At 43.5% G+C, this 25383-nt stretch overlaps 1 protein-coding gene across 4 annotated transcripts in view; it reads left to right on the top strand.

Annotated features, from left to right (window-relative positions):
* PGPEP1L (pyroglutamyl-peptidase I like) overlaps positions 1-25383 on the top strand; it is an 80720-nt gene that overhangs the window by 3876 nt on the left and 51461 nt on the right. For 3 of the 4 annotated variants that reach the window (XM_015459156.3, XM_059879250.1, XM_015459157.3), the window contains exon 2: positions 2429-2481. The exons of the other annotated variant lie outside the window; for it this stretch is intronic. In XM_015459156.3, the coding sequence (XP_015314642.1) occupies positions 2429-2481 (53 nt within the window). The remainder of the gene's footprint in view (positions 1-2428; positions 2482-25383) is intronic. 4 annotated transcript variants of the gene reach the window in all.

The raw sequence follows: 25383 nt of genomic DNA, 5'->3' as shown, positions 1-25383 counted from the left end.
CAGCCACCTCTACTCCAGCCGCTCTCTCCCCCTTTGAAGTATTCTGATCCTAGTTGTTCAAAGCCTTGCTAGTCCAAGTGTGGCGAGGGCCAGTAGCCTTAGTACCACTGGGGAGCTTGTTAGGAACTCAGAATCTCCAGCATCACCCCAGACCTGACCGATCAGATTCTATATTTTAATAAGATATACATGCACATTAGCATTTGAGAAACTCTGAACCAAATCATACGTCTTTTTAAATTTTGAAATAATTATAGATACACAAGAATTTGCAAAGAAATGTATAGAATGGTCCCCTAGAGCCAGACCCCCAATGTTAACATTTTCAATATCAAAGCTAAGATACTGACCTTGGTATAGCTCTGTGTGCATGTGTGTGTGTGTGTGTGTGTGTGTGCACACACATGTGCACAGCTATATGCAGTTTCACCCCATATTTAGCTTCGTGTAACCACCAGCATCAAGATAAATAACAGAACCAAAATCACAAGGTTTCCTTGAATTATACTTTTAGAACCACACTCACCGTTTCCCCTGTCTCTAACTCCTGGTAACCACTATTCTGTTCTTCATCTCTATAATTAATTTTATAGATGTAAATTATAATTTACAAATATTATATAGGTAGAATCATACAATATGTATCATTTTGAGAGTGACTTTTTTTTTTATTCAGCATAATTCCCTTGAGGTTCATCCAAGTTGTGTATACCAATAATTCCTTCATTTTTAAAGCCATTTTAGTAGCTTTATTGAGATGTAATTCACATGCTATACAATCTACTCATTTAAAGCATACAGTTCAATGGTTTTTAGTGTAGTCACAGTTATGCACTTATCACCACAATCAATTTTAGAACGTTTTCATTACCCTGAAAAGAAACTGGACCTCCTGATCCTCATCCCTACTCCCCCACTACACACACACACACACACACACACACACACACTCAAGCTCAGTCTTTACAGGCGGCCGATGCGGACATCTCACGTAAATGGAATGATACACTTTTGTAACTGACCTCGCTCACGGAGCCTGATGTTTTCAAGGCTCATCCATGCTGTCGTGTGGCCACAGCACTTCAGTTATTTTTATTGACAGATGATGTGCATTGTATGGCTAATACCAGTTTTGTTTATTCATCATCAGCCGATGGACACCTGGGTTGCTTCCACTTTTGTATTTTCACTGCTCAGCAGTATTCTACGATCTGGATGAACCAGCTGATTTAACCATTTACTCATTGAAAGACCTTGGGGTGATTTCTAGCTATGGGCTATTACAAATAAAGCTGCAGTGAACATCTGTGTACGAGTTTCTGTGTAAAAGTTTTTATTTCTCTGGGGTAAATATGGAGCAGAGAAAGTCCTTGGAAGTCCACGTTCAGTTTTAAAAGAACCTGTCGAACTATTTCCCAGTGGCCATACCATTTGACCTTCCCACCAACCATGTCTGTGTGACCTAGTTCCTGTTCATCCTCGTCAGCTTTTGGTATTAGCGGTATTTCTGTCTTAGCCTCTCTGATAGAGATGTAGTGACACCTCACTGTGACTTTAATTTGCATTTCTCTGATGGCTAATGACATTGAGCAGTTTTTCATGTGCTTATTTGCCACCTGTATATCCTCTTCAGGGAAATGTTTCTTCATGTCTTTCCCCTTTTTCTAATTGGACTGTCTTTGAAAGTTGAGTTCTGAGAGTTCTTCGTACATTTTGCATACAATGCCTTTGTCAGATGCATGATTCGCAGCTGTCTACAGCATGTCTTTTCATCCTCTCAGCAGGATCTTTTGCAGAGCAAAAGATTTTCATTTGGATGAGGTCCACTTTCTCATTTTTTACTTTTGTGGATCATGCACTAACTCTTTGCCTAACACTTGGTCCCAAGATTTTCACCACTAAGCCCCCAAAAGTTTTATTATTTTACTTATTACATATGAGTCCATGATGCATGTGGAATTAATTTTTGTATACAGTTCAGGCTGAGGGATCCATTTTTTTTTGATCAGTGTCCGATTTTTCCAGTCCTACCTATTGAAAGGCTATTCCATCTCCACTGAGTTGCTCCTGCACCTTTGGTCACAAACAACTGGGCATACTCACATGGGTGTGTTTCTTGGCTCTCTACACAGCATGCGTTTTAACTGGACATATGTGCACACACCTCTGGAGCCCTCCTACTTAGTGGTGGATCAGCTCTACATTCCTCTTGGGCTCCCCCACAACACCTCACATAAGAGGACTTGGGAAACACTCCCAGATTGGTAAGGTTGCAAGCCTCCACAGGAAAGGGGTATATGGAGCCCCCACTGGTCCTTGATGGCCCCAGGAGCCACAAGAAGTCCCCAAGGAGGTGGGGGGAGCAACGCAGAAGCAGACACCTCGGCCCAAGCCTGGCCTGAGCAAACCAGCCTGTCCTTGGTTCCAGGTTTCGGGCCCTTCCGGCAGCACTTGGTGAATTCCAGCTGGGAAGCGGTGAAGGTAAACTCCCTACGAGCCCAGACCCAGGAACTCAGGGCCTAGCTGGTTCCTTCTGTGGTTCCAAGAAAACCCAGCGTATAGTCCCCTTGGTGACCAGATCCTCATGGGAGGAGAGAGCAGGCACACATCCTTGGCTGTGACTCACCTGCCCCCAGGGGCCCGTCCAGCTCAGCAGTAAGAAAACAGGCTAAATGGATGCCCTGGGAGGGGTGGGGAGTGGCCCAGGCAGGCTCTGCTGCCCTGAGAACTGAAGATGCCTCTGGCTGCGGGGTCTCAGGGAAGTCACAGCCCCCCGCCTCAGCGTCCTCATTCATGAAATGGGGGAATTCTAGTGCTGACCTCAGGGTGGTTCTCAGGAATGAAAGAGGGAAGTGTGCGAAGCAAAGAAGCCTCTAAGTCTATAAAGGTAACTTTATCAAGCATAGCACTTGGCGCATCGTAAGAGCTTAATATGTGGTTATTATTATAAACAACATGGCTTAATTTTTAAGAACATAATCAGAAGAAAGTGCATCCTCGTTCAGGGCATGAAGAGCGGTCTTCTCTGTAGAGCAGACCTCTCCTCCCTGAACCATTGCTTCACTTGTACCCGCCCCCACTCGGTGTCACTTAGAGGCTCAGAGCATAGCCGGCTATTTATTCACACTTGACCATCAATTTCATGCCTCTGCTGGATCACGCCAAAGGTGGAGTCTTGAGTCTATTCTCAGAGTTTCCCAGTCAAGCTGAAAATGTAGCAAAACCACTTGAATTGTGCGTTGTCAGCCACTGTAGCATTGATTTTCTAGCCTGTCTGCACAGATGCAGTCAAGGAAACTCTCCACTCTTGAGTTAGAACTTGGGCTTTTTTCACCCAGCAAAAAAACTCAGAGAACCCCAGGCTCACTGCCAAGCCTCACTGCTGCACATAACATGCCAGAAAGGCTAGGTCAGGGCTTTATGAGTTTCTGGGTGTTTGCAGCCAGTTCCTCGAAAAACAAGACTTTTTCTGCTAAATCCCAAATGGGTCCTTAGCCCTTCTGTTTGCAGTCATGAGAATGGAAAAGAGCCAGGCTGCCAGGGTTCACCTCCCTGTGCCAACAGTTGCAAGGCAAGTCACTCAACTTTTCTGTGCCTCAATTTTCTTATCTGTAAAATAGGAAGGTTGTAATGACTATAGGAATTAATACATGTAAAGCCCTCAGAGCATGACAGAGTAACTACTAATGCTCACAAATATCATTATTACTAAGAAGCTACTCTACAAGTCAGTTTTCTCAGTTGTGGGCTAATGGAATCTGACTTTGGAGATCCACACAGGAAATGGAAAGAGGGTAGAGATTTTTCAGTACATTTAAGATTCACCATTAAAGCTGGAGAAGCAGGGCAGAAGGGCAGAAGCAGAAGCAGGCTAGGAGTTTCCAGGAAGGGGAAGCAGAATGGCAAACTAGGTGTTGTGAAGGACCCTTCACTTGCAGATGAAGTAGGTAAGACAGAACTTCTGTGCCTTGCTGGGCACACAGTAGTAAAGGAAAGCTCTTATACATCATACCATCACACAGATATATCACACATACCCAGGGCTGCAGCCTGTAGGAGTGAGTGATCAGCACCCACAACACAAAAAAGGCAGGAAGGGCATATGCCATTATCAATATTGTCATTAGCAAGGGGGTTAGAATGAAACCAAAACTTTCTGTAAGCTGGACCCTTGAAGGGGCATCCTGTGGTCTCTAGCACCCAGAGTCCCAACAAAGTATATGTAATTTCTCTTGATTTTTTAAAACCTCATATTTTCTACAAACAAGTAAGTTAGGGGCTTCTCTAGAGGCTCAGTCGATAAAGAATCTTCCCTCAATGAAGGAGACTCGGGTTTGATCCCTGGGTCAGGAAGATGCCCTGGAGAAGGAAATGGCAACCCACTCCAGTATTCTTGCCTGGGAAATCCCATGGATAGAGGAACCTGGCAGGCTGCAGTCCACAGTCCATGGGGTCACAAGAGTCAGATACAACTTAGCAACTAAACCACCATTGCCGCCGCCGCCTAAAATAAGCTCAGCATTTATTTCCAATCAAAGATCACCAAATATGCAAAGAAACAAACTACCCTGAGTAAGAATGAGCAAAAGCAGATTTAGAACCTGAAGAATCAGGTTCTAGATCATTCTTCTAGATATTATCAGAAAATAGCATAATTGTATATGGAATGTTTGAAACAATAATGATGGAATCGCAAAAAGCTAGCAAAGAGACTATCAGAAGATTAGGCAAATTGAAAAAGGGAGTAATAATGACTGAGCGACTTCACTTTCACTTTTCACTTTGATGCATTGGAGAAGGAAATGGCAACCCACTCCAGTGTTCTTGCCTGGAGAATCCCAGGGACAGGGAAGCCTGGTGGGCTGCCGTCTCTGGGGTCGCACAGAGTCGGACAGGACTGAAGCGACTTAGCAGCAGCAGCAGCAGCAGAGCTTATAAAAATTTAAAATACAACTGTTGAAGAGTTTAACAGATGACTTAAAGACAGTTTCGAATTATGCTAAGTAAAAGATGCCAGTCACAAAAAATATATAATGTTTGTGAAATTATTATAATGAAAACAATAATAAATGGCTGATTGTGGGCTTCCCTGGTGGCTCAGATGTTAAAGAATCTACCTGTAGTGCAGGAGACCTGGGTTCCATCCGTGGGTCGGGAAGACCCCCTGAAGAAGGTATGGCTGCCTACTCCAGTATTCTTAACTGAAAAATCCCACGGACAGAGGAATCTGGCGGGCCATGGGGTCGCGAAGAGTTGGACACGACTAGTGACTAACACTGTCACTTTTACTTTTTCAAGCTTAAAAATAAAGGACTGAACCAAAATATAGGACAATGAAGGCATAGAAGTCAAGAGGAGTGATTGAGTCTTCTAAGGCTCTTGCTTAGATGGGCATCCTGATGTCAAATCAAATTCAGACTTTTGTGTGTGTGTGTATATATATATATATATATATATACACACGTACAGTTTATTTACAGTGTTGTCTTAGTTTCAGGTATACAGCAATATATTCAGTTATATATATGTGTGTGTGTGTGTGTGTGTGTGTGTGTATACTCTTTTCAGATTCTTTTCTATTATAATTATATTGAATATAGTTTCCTGTGCTGTATAGTAGGCTCTTGTTTATCTGTTTTATATATAGTAGTGTGTATCTGTTAATCCCAAACTCCTAATTTATCCTTCCTCCTTTCCTCTTTAGTAACTATACATTTTTTTTCTGTGTCTGTGAATTTTTTCTATTTTATAAATGAGCTCATTTGTATCATTTTTTAGATTCCACATATAAATGATAGCATATGATATTTGTCTTTCTCTGTCTGACTTCACCGAGTATGATAATCTCTAGTTCCATCCATGTTGCCGCAAATCAGTTCAGTTCAGTCTCGCAGTCATGTCCGACTCTCTGCGACCCCATGAACCGCAGCACGCCAGGCCTCCCTGTCCATCACCAACTCCTGGAGTCCACGCAAACCCATGTCCATTGAGTCAGTGATGCCATCCAACCATCTCATCCACTGTCTTCCCCTTCTCCTCCTGCCCTCAATCTTTCCCAGCATCAGGGTCTTTTCCAATGAGTCAGCTCTTCGCATCAGGTGGCCAAAATATTGGAGTTTCAGCTACAGCATCAGTCCTTCCAATGAACACCCAGGACTGATCTCCTTTAGGATGGACTGGTTGGATCTCCTTGCAGTCCAAGGGACCCGCAAGAGTCTTCTCCAACACCACAGTTCAAAAGCATCAATTCTTCAGCACTCACCTTTCTTTATGGTCTGCCTCTCACATCCATACATGACTACTGGAAAAAACCATAGCTTTGACTAGACGGACCTTTGTTGGCAGAGTAATGTCTCTGCAAATGGCATTATTTGATTCTCTTTTATGGCTGAGTAATAGTCCATCGTGTATGTTTCCCACATCTTCTTACTATTCATCTGTTGATGGACACTTAGGTCGTTTCCATGTCTTGGTTATTATAAATAGTCCTGATATGAATGTTGGAGTGCATATATCTTTTTGAATTAAAGTTTCTGTCCCTTCCAGATATAAGCCCAGTAGTAGGGTTGCTGGATCATGTGTTAACTCTATTTTTAGGTTTTAAAGGAACCTCCGTATGGTTCTCCATAGTGGCTGCACCAGTTTACATTCCCACCGATACTGGAAGAGGCTTTCCATTTCTTCATACCCTTTCTAGCATTTATTATTTGTAGACTTTTTTTATGATGAGCGTTCTGACTGGTGTGAGGTGGTACCTCATTGTAGTTTTGACTTGCATTTCTCTAATAATTAACAATGTGGAGCATCTGTTCATGGACCTGTTGGCCCCATCTGTTTGTCTTCTTTGGAGAAATGTCTATTTAGGTCTTCTGCCCATTTCTTGATTGGGTTATTTTTTCTTTTATAATGAGCTGTTTGCATAATTTGGAAATTAATCCCTTGTTGGTTGCATCATTTACAAATATTTTCTCCCATTCTGTAGTCTGTCTTTTCATTTTGTTTATGATTTCCTTTGCTGTGCAAAAGCTTTTAAGTTTAGCTAGTCATTTATTTATTTTATTAACATTATGAAATGAATTCAAAAAGAAAATTGGTGCAATTTATATCAAAGTTTTCTGCTTATGTTTTCCTCTAGGAGTTTTATAGTATCTGATCTTACAATATAAAATTGATCTTTAATCAATTTTCATTTTATTTTTGTGTATGATATTAGAGACTATTCTAATTTCCCTGTTTCATGTGTAGCTGTCAAATCTTCCCAGTATCACTTATGGAAGAGATTGTCTTTTCTCCATTGTATATTCTTGCCTCCTTTGTCATAGATTGATTGACCACAAGTGCAGACATTACTTCTGGGATTTCTGTCTTGTTCCCTTGATCAATGTGTCTGTTTTTGCGCCAGGACCATACACTGTTTTGATTACTATGTTTATAGTGTAGTCTGAAGTCAAAATGTGTGATGACTCCAGCTCCAGTCTTCTTTCTCAAGATTGTTTTGACTATTGAGGGTCTTTTGTGTTTTCATACGAATTAAAAAAATTTTGTTGTTGTTGTTCTGGTTTGGTGAAAAATGCCCTTGGTAATTGGATAGGGATTGCATTGAATCTAGATTGCTTTGGGCAGAATAGTCATTTTAACAATATTGTTTCTTCCAACTCAAGAACATGGCATGTCTTTCCATCTGGTTGGGTCATCTTCAGTTTCTTTAATCACCATCTTATAGTTTTCTGAGTATAGGTCTTTTGCCACCTTAGATAGTTTTATTCTTTTTGATGTGGTGGTAGATGGAATTGTTTTTAGCTTTTCACCATTGAGTATGATGTTAGTTGTAGGTTTGTCATACATGACCTTTATTATGTTGAGGTATGCTCCCTCTCTGCCCACGCTCTAGATAATTTTTATAAATTGATGTTGAATTTTATCAAAAGTGTATTCTACATCTACTGAGATCATCATATGGTTTTTATTCTTCAATTTGTTAATGTGGAATATCACATTGATTGATTTGCAGACATTGAAAAATCCTACTATATTTGGAATAAATTCATATATATATTTATAATTTGATTGGGATTTCATTGAATTGCATTGTATGTGTGTATGTATATATATGTATATGCATTGTATATACATATATATGGCAAAATTTCAAGAATAACTATGAAGAGTAGAAAAAATTGTGACTTTCAAGAGAACACAGAAACAAAACAGAATATGGAAAATGAATAAAACTTTAATCAAAGGGGCCAAAAATCACCCATAGAAAATCTGCTGAATACTAATTATTATAGCTTGTCCCGATGACACTGGCTGCTGCATACTCCCACTGGCATTATTGTTGCCCTGGGAAGCTGGAAGTTTCTTCTATCAGAGAGATTTGCTGATTTGAAGTCAAAGATGAGTCCATCTGGCCTCAATGAGATTGATCTTTCCAGCATTTGTGAGGGGAGCTGGGCCCTGCCTTCCACCAAGACCCTAATTTTATGGGTCACCCCAATCAGAGGAAGGCCAAAGAAATAATAATGTTGCTGCTGCTGCTAAGTCGCTTCAGTCGTGTCCGACTCTGTGCGACCCCATAGACCGCAGCCCACCAGGCTCCCCCGTCCCTGGGATTCTCCAGGCAAGAACACTGGAGTGGGTTGCCATTTCCTTCTCCAATGCATGAAAAGTGAAAGTGAAGTCGCTCAGTCATGTCCGACTCCTAGCGACCCCATGGACTGCAGCCTACCAGGCTCCTCCGTCCATGGGATTTTCCAGGCAAGAGTACTGGAGTGGGGTGCTATTGATGTATACATAAAATATTATGTCAGCTCTTCTCAGTTCAATATATATATGCAGTTCCTGATTTTGAAGACAGTTGCACTCATCTCACACGCTAGCAAAATAATGCTCAAAATTCTCCAAGCCAAGCTTCAACAGTACGTGAACCATGTACTTCCAGATGTTCCAGCTGGATTTGGGAAAGGCAGAGGAACCTTAGATCAAATTGCCAACATCCATTGGATCGTATAAAAAGCAAGAGAGTTCCAGAAAAACATCTACTTCTGCTTTATTGATGCCAAAGCCTTTGACTGTGTGGATCACAATAAACTGTGGAAAATTCTTAAAGAGATGGGAATACCAGACCACCTTACCTGCATCCTGAGAAATCTGTATGCAGGTCAAGAAGCTACAGTTAGAACCAGATGTGGAACAATAAACTGGTTCCAAATTGGGAAAAGAGTATGTCAAGGCTATATATTATCACCCTACTTATTTAACTTATATGCAGAATACATCATGAGAAATGCCAGGCTGGATGAAGCACAAACTGGAATCAAGATGATTGCCAGGAAAAATATCCAATAACTTCAGATACACAGATGACACCACCCTTATGGCAGAAAGCAAAGAAGAACTAGAGCCTCTTGATGAAAGTGAAAGAGGAGAGTGGAAAAGTTGGCTTAAAACTCAACTTTCAGAAAACTAAGATCATGGCATCTGGTCCCATCACTTCGTGGCAAATAGATGGGGAAACAATGGAAATGGTGACAGACTTAATTTTGGGGGGCTCCAGAATCACTGCAGATAGTGACTGCAGCCATGAAATTAGAAGACATTTGCTACCTGGAAGAAAAGCTATGACCAACCTAGACAGCATATTAAAAAGCAGAGACATTACTTTGCCGACAAAGGTCTGTCTAGTCAAAGCTATGGTTTTTCCCATAGTCATGTGTGGATGTGAGAGTTGGACTATAAAGAAAGCTGAGCACTGAAGAATTGTGGTGTTGGAGAAGACTCTTGAGAGTCCCTTGGACTGCAAGGAGATCCAACCCATCCATCCTAAAGGAGATCAGTCCTGAATATTCACTGGAAGGACTGATGTTGAAGTTGAAACTCCAGTACTCTGGCCACCTGAAGCGAAGAACTGACTCATTGGAAAAGACCCTGATGCTGGGAAAGACTGAAGGCAGTAGGAGAAGGGGACGACTGAGGATGAGTTGGTTGGATGGCATCACCGACTCAACGGACATGAGTTTGAATAAACTCTGGGATTTGGTGATGGACAGGGAAGTCTGGCGTGCTGCAGTTCGTGGGGTCACAGAGGTGGATATAACTGAGCGACTGAACTGACTGACTACTAATACGTGAGTCTCTTCCTGTTCTATCCCACCCCAGCTAGGTGTGTGTGCGTGCGTGCTAAGTGGCTTCAGTCATGTCCAAGTCTGTGCGACATTATGGACTGTAACCCATCAGGCTCCTCTGTCCGTGGGATTCTCCAGGCAAGAATACTGGAGTGGGTTGCCCTGTTCTCCTCCAGGGGATCTTCCTGACACACATGGGATCCAACCCACGTCTCTATGTCTCGCATTGGCAGTTGGGTTCTTTGCCACTAGCTCCACCTGGGAAGGCCCAGGCAGGTGTACTGCAATACAGTTCTGACATTAACCCCCTGGAGGACACACAGACTCCCATGGTTTCAGGGCAAAGTCCTCCACAAGACTACCCTCCCTTCAGACACCAGCTTCATTTCAAGGGTCCCCAAGTCATCTGTTGTTCTGACTATAAATTTGGGAATTCTCATGACCTCTACAGTTTTGATAATTTGCTAGAATAACACGCACAACTCAGGAAAGCACTAGACTTACATTTTTTTAAATAAAGGATACATATAGGGTGAGGTCTGGATAGCTCCCAAATACAGAAGTTTCTTGCCCTCTTACTATGGAGTCGGGGCGAGCCGCCTTCTGGCACATCAATACATTTATCAACCAGGAAACTCCACTGAACTTCTGTATGCAGAGTCTTTATTGGAATTTCATTGTGTAGGCAAAGTTGATTAAATCACTGGCCATGTGATGAACTACGTCTCCCCTCCCCGAAGGTCAAGCAACTAGAAATCCCCACCAACTAATCAAATGGTTGGTTTTTCTGGTGACCAGATTCCATCCTGCAGCCATCAAGGGGCTACCGTGAGTCACCGTATCAGCATAACAAAGACACTCCTGATGCTCTGGAAATTATGAGAGTTTTGATGCTGTGTGCCTGGAACTGGGGACAAAGATCAGATATACTTTTTTTTAATGTCACAGTTTCCTAGAGGGGTTCCTGTGTAAGGAGAGGAGGTGGCTCATGAATAAGATAATTACAACTCAAAGCAGATTCTGAGAAGGGCTATGAGACTCTGAAGAGGGAAAGATTAATTTCATTCTGGAGAACATACCAAAGAAAGGAACCTTTTAAAGCAAAGGAAGATAAAGCTGCACCCCTGGGGAGGGGGGGTCAAGGCAAAGGCCATCTGGTGGGAGCAACAGGGAAAGACAGGGTGACTTCTGACAAAAGGGAGTACATTTTCCAACCCTCCATGCACTGGGTGCCCCAAGACACTTCATGCAGAGTGGCTTGCTGAGTTCTTCCTGCAGTCCAAAGAAGTTGATACTGTTATTCCCTTTTTTTAGGTGAGGAAATGGGTGCTCGGAGAGGTTGACGATCAAACCTACATGCCATGACGTGGCCAAGCCTAGAATCCAATCTCAGGTGATTCTACCAAGTACAGTTCAGGTTCAGGCCATTTGCCTCACTCTTCACCTGGGGGAAAACAACACTCAGTTCAGAAGAAGACCTCTTTTAGCCCAAGAAAGGCGTTTAGGAAGTTCCCTGGCAGTTCAGCGACTGGACTTGGCACTTTCACTGCCTGGGCCCAGGTTCAGTCCCTGGTCGGGGAACTAAGATCCCACAAGCCATGGGATCTTTTTTTTGGCATGGCAAAAAACAAAAACAAACAAACAAAAAAACACCCAGCATGGCTTTTAAACTTCTCAGAACTCAAGAAATCAAGACCCCCTAGCCAGTGAGCCAGGGGTGAGCAAAGTGAGGCTCACTGCAATGCCTCAGCCCGATGTCCACGTCATCATGGCTGACTCTCTGCTGTAAGTTCATCTCAACTGTCTCTGAAGCTCTCCCATCCGTGCCTGAGACACAGACAGATGATGAGCTGCTTGATCTTCTTGCTCACAGTGAGACCACAGGGTTGATGACCAGAACAGAAACCTCTGTAGCGGCTGGTGAGAAAGCAAAGCCGAGCCCAGCTTTGGGGCCACCTGCCACCCATCTGCCTTCTCCACGGGTCCCTGCTAGCCACCTGTGGTCTCTGCCTTCCCTTTCTTTCTGGTGCTTTTCTCCAGGGCAGAGGTCCTTGCAGTCTCTTTAAGGGCTACTTCACCCTCAGCCCTTGGACCACTCTTTCTTCCTGCACCATCTAGGGTTATTCAGTGTCCTCCTCTATTGCATGTGTGTAGAATCCACTCAGTATTAAACCCTCTGAATCTGGTTTGGGACCTCCCTGGGAATATCCCCTGAAAGTGTCAGCATATGGCCAAAAGAGCACCCATCGTAGGGGTGATCGTCTAAGTGGGGTGTTAAGACAAAGGTCTAAGCTAGTTCAGGTATAGACGCTGGACCCATTATACAGATACAGAACGTGCTTTGGTGGGCTAATGATGCGCAAGAGGACACACAGCTCCCTGAGGCAGTATAAGCAGCGCACTGTCTGTGGGAACTACGCTCCCTTGTCCCCACAAAGGGCCTGGCCTGAAGCGAGCTTCCCAGTTGCTCTGAGTTGACTGGATACATGAATGCTTGTCTGTCATTTCTGTCCTCCTGCATTCTCCCACAAAAGGTCAACCTTGTTAATACTGCGGTTCTGTCTCCTGAGTCCTTTCTCGATGCCCGGCATCGTTAGTGGGGGTATATGGAATGACAGAGAGAGGAAAAGGGTGCCATCCTACACTCATGTCATTTTCTCTCCAAGACAGATAAGCTACTAAATAATAACTTGAGTGAATTTTTGCTGTGGTTTCACTTGAATGGGAGATTGTTTCTAAAAAGAAGGAAAATACAGAAAAAAATAAAATAAAATGCTGTAAGTTCCTGACGAACATAGGTATCTGTTATAAACTCCCAGAAAGGTGACTTAATGCTACTTACCAACAGCATGTACCAAAGACTTTAACATTAGACTGGCCTGTACAGGGCACCCTGCCCTTCCCAGCGGTAAATCTCATCTACTGACTTATGTGATGGCTGTGCCTTATCTCCGGTTTTCTGGACACTGTCATTTTGGAGCCAGCACCACCTCATAGGCTTTCAAAAGAAATTAGGTCCTGATCTCTTTTAGAAGTGCCTGAGCCTGGAGAGGCAGCAAATAAAACAAGGCTTTTGTAAAACACACCCTGGGTCAGTTGGGCTAGGATATTATATAACTGCACTTAAAATAAACCCAGCCTGGGGGGCCAAGAGGTCAGAGCTCTTGCCACATTTGATCAACTTGAGATGCAGAATAATTTCTTTACACTCCAAAGATGAGGTAGCTTTGTGCCTTTATTAGATGTTGCTATAAAAAGCATAATAATAAAGAACAAATGGCAATGAGTCAGAAGAGAAAAAAGAAGCACCAAGCTGAAGAACACCTTAGAATGAAGGGTGAGTTGTTCAGACCACACTCAGAGACAGGCAGGAAACTGCTTACCTTTCCAAGTAACAGTAAATTCTTTCTTTTGATTCAGCTTGATTTTCTTTCCTAAGAGTGTCTCCATTCTTCCTGCCAAATCCCATGACAAAACTTTTCCCAACCTATGGGAAACAGACCATATATATCACAGACATTTTTCCAGTCTGGCCCACAGTGAGGTTTGTTCTGTTTTCTTGGTTAATAGGGGAAGGCCGGGGATGAAAGTCACCAGCGTGAGGATTCAGGGAGATGCCAACATCTCCCTGTCACGTGCAGGGACCTCACCTGTGACAGAAACCAGCTCAGTGCCAGTCACTTCTGGAGCAACCACTTGGTTGGGTTGTATGGGCTTTGACCTTGAAGGCTGGGTAGCCCCAACTCACTTGAACCCCCTTCCATGACTTCACAATCTGGTGACTCTGTAGTGTGAACCCATCTTAGGGGTGGGAAGAGAAGTAGCCAGGCTACTGTCCCTAGTTCATGCTGGCCCCAGGACAGCCTGAAGTAGGACTGTCCTTGCGTCTTCATTTTGAAATGGCATGAGGATATGAGGAACGTGAGAGCCCATGATGAAGAGTCTGGGCCCTGGGCGGAAGGCTTGCTCCCATGGCAGTGGCAGCCCACCTAAGCAGCCTGACTGCAGGGTCCCCCAAGGATGAAGAGAAAACATACACATTGGTGGAGGGAGCACCTCATTCCGTGTTCAGGAGTGTCCACTGTGGCTTTAAAAAACCTTGCTTTTATTAAACATTCAGGGAAATGCATTTAGTCTGCTTATCTGGGGGAAAACCTGCCATTAGAGACAAGTGAGTCAGATGTTTATTTTTCGGGTTCAGTTCAGTTCAGTCACTCAGTTGTGTCTGCCTCTTTGCGACCCCATGGACTGCAACACGCCAGGCCTCCCTGGCCATCACCAACTCCCGGAGTTTACTCAAACTCATGTCCATTGAGTTGGTGATGCCATCCAACCACCTCATCCTCGGTTGTCCCCTTCTCCTCCTGCCTTCAATCTTTCCCAGCATTAGAGTCTTTTCAAATGAGTCAGTTCTTCTCATCAGGTGGCCAAAGTATTGGAGTTTCAGCTTCAGCATCAGTCCTTCCAATGAATATTCAGGACTGGTCTGCTTTAGGATGGACTGGTTGGGTCCCCTTGTGGTCCAAGGGACTCTCAAGAATCTTCTCCAAAACCACAGTTCAAAAGCAACAATTCTTCAGCATTCAGCTTTCTTTATAGTCCAACTCTCACATCCATACATGACCACTGGAAAAACCATAGCCTTAAAAAAAAGAAAGAAAAACCATAGCCTTGACTAGATGGACCTTTGTTGGCAAAGTAATATCTCTGCTTTTTAGTATGCTGTCTAGGTTGGTCATAACTTTCCTTCCCAGGAGTAAGCGTCTTTTAATTTCATGGCTGCAGTCACCATCTGCAGTGATTTTGGAGCCCAAAAATATAAACTCTGTCACTGTTTCCATTGTTTCCCCATCTATTTGCCATGAAGTGATGGGACCTGATGCCATGATCTTCGTTTTCTGAATGTTGAGCTTTAAGCCAACTTTTTCACTTTTCTCTTTCACTTTCATCAAGAGGCTCTTTAGTTCTTCTTCACTTTCTGCCATAAGGGTGGTGTCATCTGCATATCTGAGGTTATTGATATTTCTCCCAGCAATCTTGATTCCAGCTTGTGCTTCATCCAGTCCAGCATGTCTCATGATGTACTCTGCATAGAAGTTAAATAAGCAGGGTGGCAATACACAGCCTTGACGTACTCCTTTCCCAATTTGGAACCAGTCTGTTGTTCCATGTCCAGTTCTCACTGTTGCTTCTTGACCTGCATACAGATTTCTCAAGAGGCAGATAAGGTGGTATGGTATTCCCATCTCTTTAAGAATTTTCCACAGTTTGTTGTGATCCACACAGTCAAAGAATTTGGCATAGTCAATAAAGCAGAAGTAGATGTTTTTATGGAACTCTGTTGGTTTTTCCATGATCCATTGGATGTTGGCAGTTTGATCTCTGGTTCCTCTGCCTTTTCTAAATCCAGCTTGAACATCTGGAGTTCACGGTTCACGTACTGTTGGAAGTCTGGCTAGGAGAATTTTGAGCATTACTTTGCCAGTTTGTGAGATGAGTGCAGTTGTGCAGTAGTTTGAGCATTCTTTGGCATTGCCTTTCTTTGGTATTGGAATGAAAACTGGCTTTTTTAAAGTCTTGTGGCCACTGCTGAGTTTTCCAAATTTGCTGGCATATTGAGTGCAACACTTTCACAGCATCATCTTTCAGGATTTGAAATAGCTCAACTGGAATTCCATCACCTCCACTAGCTTTGTTCATAGTGATGCTTCCTAAGGCCCACTTGACTTCACATTCCAGGATGTCTGGCTCTAGGTGAGTGATCACACCATCATGATTATCTGGATCGTGAAGATCTATTTTGTATAGTTCTTCTGTGTATTCTTGCCACCTCTTCTTAATGTCTTCTGCTTCTCTGGGTCCATACCATTTCTGTCCTTTATTATGCCCATCTTTGCATGAAATGTTCCCTTGCTATCTCTAATTTTTTTGAAGAGATCTCTAGTCTTTCCCATTCTATTGTTGTCCTGTATTTCTTTGCATTAATCTCTGAGGAATGCTTTCTTATCTCTCCTTGCTATTCTTTGGGACTCTGCATTCAAATGGATATATCTTTCCTTTCTCCTTTGCCTTTTGCTTCTCTTCTTTTCAGAGCTATTTGTAAGGCCACCTCAGACAACCATTTTGCCTTTTTGCATTTATTTTTCTTGGGGATGGTCTTGATCCCTCCCTCCTGTACAATGTCACAAACCTGTGTCCATAATTCTTCAGGTACTCTGTCTATCAGATCTAATCCCTTGAATCTATTTGTAACTTCCAGTGTATAGTCATAAGGGATTTGATTTAGTACATACCTGAATGGTCTAGTGGTTTTCCCTACTTTCTTCAATTTAAGTCTGAATTTGGTAATACAGAGTTCATGATCTGAGCCACAGTCAGCTCCTGGTCTTGTTTTTGCTGACTGTGTAGAGCTTCTCCATCTTTGGCTGCAAAGAATAAAATCACTCTGATTTCAGTATTGACCATCTGCTGATATCCATGTGTAGCGTCTTCTATTGTGTTGTTGGAAGAGGGTGTTTTCTATGACCAGTGCATTCTCTTGGCAAAACTCTATTAGCCTTTGCCCTGCTTCATTCTGTACTCCAAGGCCAAATTTGCCTGTTACTCCTGGTATTTCTTGACTTCCTACTTTTGCATTCCAGTCCGTATAATGAAAAGGACATCTTTTGGGGGTGTTAGTTCTAGAAGGTCTTATAGATCTTCATAGAACCGATCAACTTCAGCTTCTTCAGCATTGCTGGGGCATAGTCTTGGGTTACTTTAATATTGAATGGTTTGCCTTGGAAACGAACAGAGATCATTCTGTCATTTTTGAGACTGCATCAAAGTACTGCAGTTCGGACTCTTGTTGACTATGATGGCTACTCCATTTCTTCTAGGGAATTCTTGCCCACAGTAGTAGATATAATGGTCATCTGAGTTAAATTCACCCGTTCCAGTCCAGTTTAGTTTGCTGATTCCTAAAATGTCAATGCTAACTCTTGCCATCTCCTGTTTGACCACTTCCTATTTGCCTTGATTCATGGACCTAACATTCTTTGTTCCTATGCAATATTGTTCTTTACAGCATCAGACTTTACTTCCATCACTGGTCACCTTCACAACTGGGTATTGTTTTTGCTTTGGCTCCATCCCTTCATTCTTTCTGGAGTTATTTCTCCACTGATCTCCAGTAGCATATTGGGCCCCTACTGACCTGGGGAGTTCCTCTTTCAGTATCCTATCATTTTGCCTTTTCATACCGTTCACGGGGTTCTCAAGGCAAGAATACTGAAGTGGTTTGCCATTCCCTTCTCCAGTGGACCACGTTTTGTCAGATCTCTCCACCATGACCCATTTGTCTTGGGTGGCCCTACACGGTATGGCTCATAGTTTCACTGAGTTAGACAAGGTTGTGATACATGTGATCAGATTGGGTAGTTTTCTTTGACTGTGGTTTTCCTTTTGTCTGCCCTCTAATGGAGAAGGATAAGAGGCTTATGATAGCTTCCTGATGGGAGAGACTGACTGAGGGGGAAACTGGGTCTTGTTCTGATGGATGGGGCCATGCTTTTACAGTATTACACCTTAAATCCATCCCCATGTTGATAGGATGACAAATCAGAAAAAGAAGAGTAATATCTTTTAAAATGACACCAGCACCTTTCTAGGGTCTTGCTGGGGGTCGCTCTACCCCCACCACTGCCCCCTAGCAAATGCAGAGTCCTCAACTCCTTCCTAGTGCCAAAGTAGAGCAGACTGACCCATTTCCCACTTGTTTGATCAGTCGTTGCTGAGGCTTCTCATCACAGAACACAGGCTCGAGGTGCATGGGCTTCAGTAGTTGCTGCTTTGGGGCTCTAGAGTGCAGGCTCGGTGGTTGGTACAGAGGCTTAGTTGCTATGCAACATGTGGGATCGTACCAGACCAGGGATCCGGTCCCCTGCATTGGCAGGTGGATTCTTACCATTGGGCTACCAGGGAAACACTTCGTTTTTTAAAATAACATTTTGGCATTCTGAAATCAGAATCTTTCAGTCAATTCCATCTTATGTTTTATTACAGTTGAGCAGAGTGTTTGCTTTGTTGGTGGTTCATACAGTAATGCTTTGCCTTCAGTCTCTGGGCTCAGATTTGATGAACTACATCATGTCCTTTCTGGATTGCATCTTCTTATCAGTATAAGAAACACTCCAGTCTGTTTTTCTGGCTTTGTGGAATCCAAACCAGACTCTTGGGGGCATTAGGGTTATATTTGTGTTGCCATAAATATGATGGAAATATATCCTGCAACACACACAGTCTGACACCAGAGGAAAGAACACAAACAAGTGTGACCCTGGAGTTCAGGCAGCAGAATGTCAGCTTGAACCGGGATTCAAAGGCAACCCTTAGTTCCTGTGGGGAGGAACAGAGCTTTTAGAGAAACAAACAAAAGTCTATTAGGAATGGGCTTTCTCATTTCAGTCCTCACATCCACATTGAAAACACATTTCACATTAAAAGAAAAAAACTTCAACACTACATTAAGGATGCTGCACCTGGTATTCTAAAAGCTGCGGAGGCCCTTGTGGATCTGAACCAGGCTCCAAGCCAACCTGAGACACCACTGATGGGTCCCGGGCCTCTGCACTGACGTCTAATCACAAGTAACTAAGCTGCACCCCCAACCAGCCTTGATTTAGTTACATTTCCCTGAGATGTTCCTGACTGTCCCAGCTTTGGGTCCCACCCCCCTCACATGCTACACCTTCTCTCTGGGCGGGAAAGTGTCCTGATACAGGGTTTCTTCTCTCACAGGCATTTGCAGAAATATCTAGACAGGAACTGTTGAACCCAAAGATCTATGGAGGTGAGATTTCAGGCCCTGGGTTCCCCAGAGATGGGGATATGGTTGGAGAGCCCTAGGATGCATTTGGGGTAGTGGTCCTGAGGCAGCATCCTACTGGGATCCTCCTCTTTTGCCCATTGTAAGATTATTTCTGTCCTTTACCCATCTTGGTAACTAGGTTCTAAGAGCTCAAAATTTGTAGACAATTATATATTAATTGCCTGCCCTTCCAAGTGGCGCTACTGGAAAGAACCCTCCTGCTTCTGCAAGAGACAGAAGAGACGGTGGTTGGATTCCGGTTTGGGATATTCCCTGGAGAAAGAAATGACAACCCACTCCAGTATTCTTGCCTGGGAAATCCTCATGGACAGAGGAGCCTGGTGGGCTACAGTCCATGAGGTCACAAAGAGTCGGACATGACTGAAGCGACTAAGCACGCACAGCATGCACGTATAGTAAGAGCCAGTTAATCAAGACAACGTGGCTCAAAACATTTGGGCCACTAATAACAGTGCCCCCAAAATACCCAAAGCAAAAACTAATAGAACTGTAAGTCTCATTAACAATTATAGTTAGGGATTTTAACATTCCCCTTCCAATAATGGATAGAAATACATAGACAGAAAATAACAAAGATACAGAAAACCTGAACACACTATCCATCAGCTTGACCTAATTGACATTATAGAACTCTCCACCCCAGGCAGAATACAACTCTTTTCAGTACATGTAGGACATTTATCAAGATAGACCATATGCTGGGTCATAAGACAAGTGTGAATAAATTCAAAAGAATTCGAGTCATACAAAGTAGTTCTCTGGCCACACTGGATTTAAATTTGAAATCAGCTCTTAGAAACATATCTGGAAAATCTGCATATATTAGCACATATTTAGAAACTAAATAATACCCTTCTAAGTAAACCATGGATCAAAGAAGGAATAAGAAGCGCTATTATACCTTTTGAAATAAATGAAAATGAAAACACAACATTTTAAAATGTGTGGCGTGTTGCTAATGCAGAACTTGGGACATTCATAGCACTGAATGACGATATTAGAAAAGAAGAAAGCTCTCAAGTCAGTGTCTTCAGCTTCTACCATAAGAAACTAGAAAAAGAGCAAATTAAGTCCACACTAAGGAGAAAAGAGAAAATAAAGATCAAAACAGAAATCAATGAACTAGATAGCAGAAACATAATAATGAGAATCAAAGAAACCAAGAGCTGGTTCTTTGAGAAAATCAATAAAATTGATAAATGTCTAACCAGAGGGATCAAGAAAAGAGAGAATAGTTCCTGTTAATTTTTCAATTCACTACAACACTCTGGCTTCCAGCCCTGGTTCCATACTCAAGCTGCTCCCATCAGAGTCACTAAAGACCTCTTTCGTTTTGCCATTTTACTTGACCTCCATGGACTCCTAATAGTCTTTATGGTAGATACAGTATTGTTATTGTTCCCATGATAGAGGTGAAGAGACTGAGGCCCAAGTTGACCAGATCCTCCTTCCTTCTCCCTTTCTTGGCTTGAGAGGTTGCTGTTAGGATTCAATCAGATAAGATAATAAACAACCTGTAAGGTCTTAGCTCGTCTCGTATCTTCAGTAGTGCCTCAAAAAAAACACCATTTAATCACAAGCTTCCTTTTCCTAAACCATACCCACTTCCAAAAACCTCATGTCCTCAAACTCTGGCCACCAGAAAAGTCTGGACTCCCCACTGTCCCTGCCTCTTCCCTGCATCTTGGGGAAATAACCACAATTAGATTGTTCTGGGTTTGCAATACAGAATTTTGGGAGGAATAATTGCCATCCAAAATGTCTTGGTCCGTGCACAGGGTTGGAAGAGAATTTTCAGACGCAAAATATCTCAGAAGGGAGTGAGTTTAGTGAGAACAAAGAGCAGAGCTAGTGAGGGGCATTGCAAACACAGTGGTCTGACTTCCTGACTGTCCAGGGAGAGCCAGCCCCTTTCATGGTCTAGTGGCCAGCTTTTATAGCCTCAGGACAAAGGAAATTGCTGCTAGAAGGGTGGTGTTAGGTGATTGATCAGGAAGCAATATGGTAAATATTTTACCTAATATGCAGTTGGGCTACTGGCTGGTTTAGGTCAGGGGGGCTCATGGCAACAGTTGCTATGGGGCTTGGACATTTTTGGAGATTTGGTCCTGCAGCCTCAGTATAGGACTGTACCTGACCCCATCTTTTTACTCATGGGCCAAATCTTTTGACCCTTACCCTGCTGCCTATCTGTCCCTGTCTCAGGCCCTCAGGACCCAGGTCATTGAGGAAAAGGGTGATGATGATTGCTCTGGCTTCTTCAAGCTGAACACAGGCGTTGTGGGGCCCTGGGTTCCCTTTGCCTGCTCTTTGTCAGGGTGTACTTAGGGGAGAAAGTGCAGGTCCACAGGATGATATGGTGGCTTGTTCCGGTGTTGTCCAGGAGTTGACCAGCTGATATTCTTGCCATGCTGCCATTTGTAAATCTGTTGTATTCTAGAAGAAACAAACGTAACAAGGTTAAGACACATGGCCCGAAGATTAGTAGAAGTAGAAGAGCTGTCAAGAGGCCCAGAAGAGGGGCGAGCTAGGAGAACCAGGACCAAACATTGGTCTTGGAATTCCACAGCTCAGATCCCCAGAGGCTCCCTTCTCTGCTCAGTCAGGGGTGCCTCAAAGGTCAGCCTGGACCAGGCCTGCCTGGTTGACCAAGAAGCAGCACACTTCCTTCAACACTGCACACATCCCACCTTGGGTAGCTGTTAGTAGTAAGCCTAAAGCCCTTCTGTTCTGTAAGACTTCTCCTGCTAGCGAATTTATTTATTCCTGTAAAGTGTTAATTTGGGCTGTTAGGTTGACAACCTGTTGGGTAAGTTCGAGGGAACGCTGTCAAGCAGTGAAAACTGAATTTAGAAGTCCTGCTGAAAAAAAATCTACAAACAATAAATGCTGGAGAGAGTGTGTAGAAACGGGAACCCTCTTTCACTGTTGGTGAGAATGCAAATTGACACAACCACTATGGAGAACAGTGTGGAAATGTCTTTAAAGCTAGAAATAAAACTACCTTATGACCCAACAATCCCACTACTGTACATATACCCTAAGGAAACCATAATCAAAAAAGACACATGTACCCCAATGTTCAATGCAACGCTATTTACAATAGCTAGGATGGGAAGCAACCTAGATGTCTATCAACAGATGAGTGGATAAAGAAAGTGTGGTACATATACACCGTGGAATTTTACTCAGCCATAAAAAGGAGCATCTTTGAGTCAGTTTAATGAGGAGGATGAACCAAGAGCCTATTAAACAGAGTAAAGTAAGTCAGAAAGAGAAAGACAAATATTGTATATTAATGCCTATGTATGGAATCTGGAAAGAGGGTACTGATGAACGTATTTGCAAGGCAGCAGTGGAGATGCAGACACACAAAATGGACTTATGGACACAGTGGGGGAAGACGAGGGTGGGAAGAATTGAGAGAGTAGCACTGAAACGTGTGCATTACCATGTGTAAAGTTATTAGGTTGGTGCAAAATAATTTTGATTTTGCATTTTTGAACTTTGCTGTTTGATATTGGAATATATTCTTAAGTAAATGTGGTTATATTATTTTTTTAAAGTGCCTGCTGAGCCCATGTTACCCTAATGAGTAACCCCAGAACCGAAATTATGGCAGGTGCTGCCCTCTTCAACCTATATGATTGAGAGTACAGGGGATGTGGGATACTGTCATTTATAAGAGTAAGGTTAGAAATTATGTATACCAGCGTGCAGGGGCCTGTCCAGTTGGCTGGGAGATACAAGTAGGTGTTGAAGCCACAGAGGAAACAGGTACAATTCCTGGGGTCCAGGCTGATGTCTAAAGTGATGTTGAAATAGAACTTCCCTAAATGGGTATAGGAATGCTCCATGCCTTCATAACTGGTAGCTAGAGTCATCCCAGATAGAGGGGAAGACTTGCGATCTATGAGGAGAGGGAAGAACAGTCCTTAGCCCACTTAAATGAAGGGATAGTAGGGTCCCATCTGATGTCATAGTTCTCAGGGGTCTTGAGTTTCTTGCAGTCTTCTTGTTTAACATTGAAAGGCTGGAACTAGAAACTGTGTTTTGATATAGGCAGCTGGTGGGAGGGGTGGGACAAAGGGATACCCCAAAATAGCCAACTTGTGTCCAGTTGGTGGTCACAGTTGGTGGGGGAGTAAATGTTAAAAGGGGGAGTCAGAATAATAGGTATGGGGTGATGTGTTCTGTCACTGGTTATGAGGGGCCTCACGTCCGGGTAGGGGAAAGGGTGAAAGTATGATTACAAGCCTGGGATATATTAAGGAATTTATTCATGGGGGAGAGGCCTCATAGGGAGGAAAAAGATACACAGAGAAGGACTGGCTTTGTATGGGGGACTGAAGAGAATATGGGCCCTGGCTGGTTGTAACATGACTTCTGGTGGAGGTGGTTCAGATGTGTATGGTCCACCGTCAGCCTTACTCTAGGATTACCAGCCCCTCTTGGTCTATCAAAGTAAGAGGGGACGGGAATGGATTCAAGTGGGTTCCATTTAGCAGGTGGTATGGGAAGTGCTGGGCTTCCCTTGGGGCTCAGTGATAAAGACTACACCCACCAATGCAGGTTCGATCCCTGGGTCAGGAAGATCCCTTTGGAGAAGGCAGTGGCAACCCACTCCAGTGTTCTTGCCAAGAAATCCCATGGACAGAGGAGCCTAGTGGGCTACAGTCCATGGGGTCACAAAGAGTCACACACAACTTAGTGACTAAACAATAACAACAATGGGAAGTACCACCAGGCCGTGTTGGGGGCAAACAGTGGTGCATATCTAGCAGTTCTTGTATGATCCTGGGGCATGCTCGTGGAGGAGTTCAAGGGCTTCCTGAACTATTGGTTAATACTCATGATGATTATGTGCATCTACAAGGATAGAAAAGGACAGGAAGATTATGATTACAGCTTTAGGAGACTAGATTCAGTTATCGATAGAGTTGTTGTGGGGAATAATCTTGTAGGTTTCCTTGGAGGGTTTTGTCCCATGCTGGTACACACACACACACACACACACACACACACACAGAGTTGTTGTTGAGATGGGATTAGGAGAGGTAGGTAGGGGTCTGAACGTTTATATCCTGCAATAAGGAGCAGTAAAAGCAGAGTGCTGAGATAGAAATCTGAGACCAGTTCAAGGGAGACGACAGAAAGGGAAAAAAAGAGGAGTTGATGGAAGGTGTAGGTTTTTAGGTTAGAAGTTGGGGTTAGGCCGCCTTTGCAATGCTTGAGGAGGACAAGAATGCCACGGAGTGCTCCAACAAGCATAAGACAAAATAACCCATGGGAGGGAAAGAGCCCAGGGAATGAAAAGGAGGATAGCAAGATGAAAAATCAGGTTGGTGAGGCTCTATGTTCACCACAGACCTGATGGTTTTTTAAAGAGGAAGCGGAGGCCGTCCCAGAGCTCAGTCATAAGAGGCGTCTCGTGAGTCTTGGGTTGGTTGGAGATCTTCTTCTTCTGGAGAAAGATCTGTCTTCACTTGTGACACATGGATTCAGGAGGTGAAGCCTTGGATTTTGGCAGCTGTGAGAGTGTCAGCAAGACTTAGGTTGGTCCTGTCCACACTGCTTTGATGGATTTCCATCCTATGTGAGAGTGTTAACATATACCCAGTCACTGGGGTTTAGGCAGGGAGGACTCTGAAAAATTAGGATCTGGCTTGGGGCTGTTTTGGTCCTGGTATTCTCAGATATTTTTAAGAGTTAAATCTAAAATTGTAAGGTAGCCTACTCAGTAATGGGCCTCAGGATCAACGAAGAGGTCTGTGCTTAAGAGTGATCTCCCCATGTATGGTTTCATAAGGGCTTGGATGAGTCCTGGATTTGGGGAAAGCGATGGAAAGAAGGGTGACCCAGGTTTGCTAGTTTCTATCACTCAGTACTTTTTGAGGGCCTGATTGGCTCTTTCTACCTTTCCAGGCCTTTGAGGGTGTCAAGCTGAATGAAGATCGTGATTCATTTATAGGACTTTGTTGACACCTAGGCTCAGACTGGAAATAAACACAGGGCCATTATCTGATTGTAAAGAGCCTGGAAGTCCAAACCTAGGTATAACATGTTCCAAGAGGGCAGTGGCGCCCTCAGCGCCCTCAGTCTTAGTTGGGTAGGCTTCAATTCATCTATAAAGGCATCTACCATCACTCGGAGGTACTTATAGCCTTTGCAAGGGAGCATGTAAGTCAGATCTATTCACCAATAGATTTGGCTTCCTCGCCTCTGGTTCGGATGGAGCAGTGGGATGGTGTCGGGGCAGGTTATAGCCCACTCTGGGTTGGCCTGGAGACAAGCAGGACAGGCTTGGGATATTGATTGAAGGGTTGAGAGGATTTCTTTTCTGGTGAATATTGTCCCCATTAGTTTAAAGAGCAATTCAGCCCCTAAATG

Source organism: Bos taurus, chromosome 21 (genome assembly GCF_002263795.3).
Source record: "Bos taurus isolate L1 Dominette 01449 registration number 42190680 breed Hereford chromosome 21, ARS-UCD2.0, whole genome shotgun sequence".
In the NCBI taxonomy this organism is placed as follows: domain Eukaryota; kingdom Metazoa; phylum Chordata; class Mammalia; order Artiodactyla; family Bovidae; genus Bos; species Bos taurus.
Note: the sequence above shows the minus strand (reverse complement) of the source record. Positions and strands in the feature narration are given on the sequence as shown.